Raw genomic sequence first — 1,563 nt, 5'->3', positions numbered from 1 at the left:
AAAAAAAATTAAAAGCGAAGTCTGTTGTACTGACACAACTCACAAAATACTCCTATGTTTTTGTATTCCTCTTAGTTTTAAGTAGAGATTGCATCCCAATTTTTACCTAGTGGCGCGTTTTTGAATTTCGAATCTCTGCGCACTAGAAGGATCTGATGAGCCTCCGCCCTTCAAATACTCTTTCAGCATGATTCCACATGGCATGCACAGAGCTGCTCTATTCACAGCTCCTCTGGAGAAAATTACTCTGACTGTGTTTGACTTATTGTCATTTTTTGAGCAAGTGCACTTTGACTTACTGGAGTATGTTTGCGAACAAGAATGCTTTTTTGGGGAAAAAAAGGATGGTAATTACTTGTCATAAGTCTGAAGAACTCAAGAGTTTCAGGCAATCATGTAGCTGTGTCCTCCTTCACTGATCATTAAAAAACCAATCGAGGAACAAATGAATCGAAACCATCATGGCAGTATATACATGCGTACGTACACTAGGCTAACTACGACATCATCAATCTTGCTACACGCACTGTAATTAACAGATCAACCATCGGGCAACCGAAGCAGAGTGGTCCGGGGTCAATCTCCCGTCACCGACCACCCATGTTCCAATCAATGCCGGGCGCATCCTCTTCGACGTACCCTGGCAGTGACTGGGGGTCGGCGGTCAGTGCACCAAGGAGGCGAGGAGCGCCTCGAAGACGGCCTCGTCGCAGGGCAGGGTGATGGCGGCGTCGTGGTCGAAGCCGAACTCCTCCTCGGCCATCCGCAGGAGCACGAGGAACTGCGGGTGCTCCAGGCAGGCGATGGGCACGACGAACCGGCACCGGCTCTCGCCGACGTACACAGGGAAGTGCCCCCTCGGCACCACGTCCTGCTGCCGCCGCCCCAGGCTTGAGCACCGCCTCAGGATCTGCTTCAGGCTCGCCGACTGCGCCATCTTCTTCGCCATTGCTGACTGCTTTGCTTTGATCACGATAGATATGAGCAAAGCTAGCTAGCAGCTGCTGTTGCACTATAGCCGTTTGTCCTGCAATGCGGTGACGAGGAACAGGAACAAGAAGCTTTTGATGCTTTAATTTGATGATGTAGAAGCTGTGTGTTGGAGACGGGCGCAGGCGAGGGGTGTTATTTAAGGGCGGGCGAGCGGAGGTGCGAGACTGCCGGGGCACATGGCAGGGCGAGGGCCAAGGAGGCAGGGCCACGAGGGTGATGGGGTCGTGTGTTTTGGTGGAAGAGGAAAGATAGGATGCCGGCTCGTCTTCAAACCTAGGGCCGGCATCAGCTGCTCCGGACAAGCCGGGGCCCCTCTGTGGCTCTGTATCTCCCGCAATCCCTCTGTTACGCTCGCTGGAGCTAGGATTCAGCCATCAAGAAAGAGATTCACGACCAAACTTCTATCTGCTCGATTGGTCGCTGTGGACGAGTCCTTGATTCATGACAACACAGAAGGAGCAAGTGAAGCAGGCTGGAGATACGTTCCCTTCTTGTAGCTATAGATTATAAGCGGCCTGGCATTGGTTCTTGTCGAGATTCTTGATGACAATGTAATAGATGAAAAATTGG

General features: G+C 51.5%; 1 protein-coding gene across 1 annotated transcript; it reads right to left on the bottom strand.

Moving 5' to 3' along the window:
- Nucleotides 1-382: 382 nt before the first annotated feature.
- On the bottom strand, nt 383-1,121 carry LOC101776242 (auxin-responsive protein SAUR50). Its single transcript, XM_004952341.4, has one exon. The coding sequence runs from the start codon at nt 947-949 to the stop codon at nt 665-667; it is 285 nt and encodes a 94-aa protein (XP_004952398.1). The 5' UTR covers nt 950-1,121; the 3' UTR covers nt 383-664.
- Nucleotides 1,122-1,563: the final 442 nt, after the last annotated feature.

The sequence above is a fragment of the Setaria italica genome, chromosome I (genome assembly GCF_000263155.2).
Source record: "Setaria italica strain Yugu1 chromosome I, Setaria_italica_v2.0, whole genome shotgun sequence".
NCBI lineage: Eukaryota > Viridiplantae > Streptophyta > Magnoliopsida > Poales > Poaceae > Setaria > Setaria italica.
This window is presented reverse-complemented; position numbering and strand designations above follow the sequence as displayed.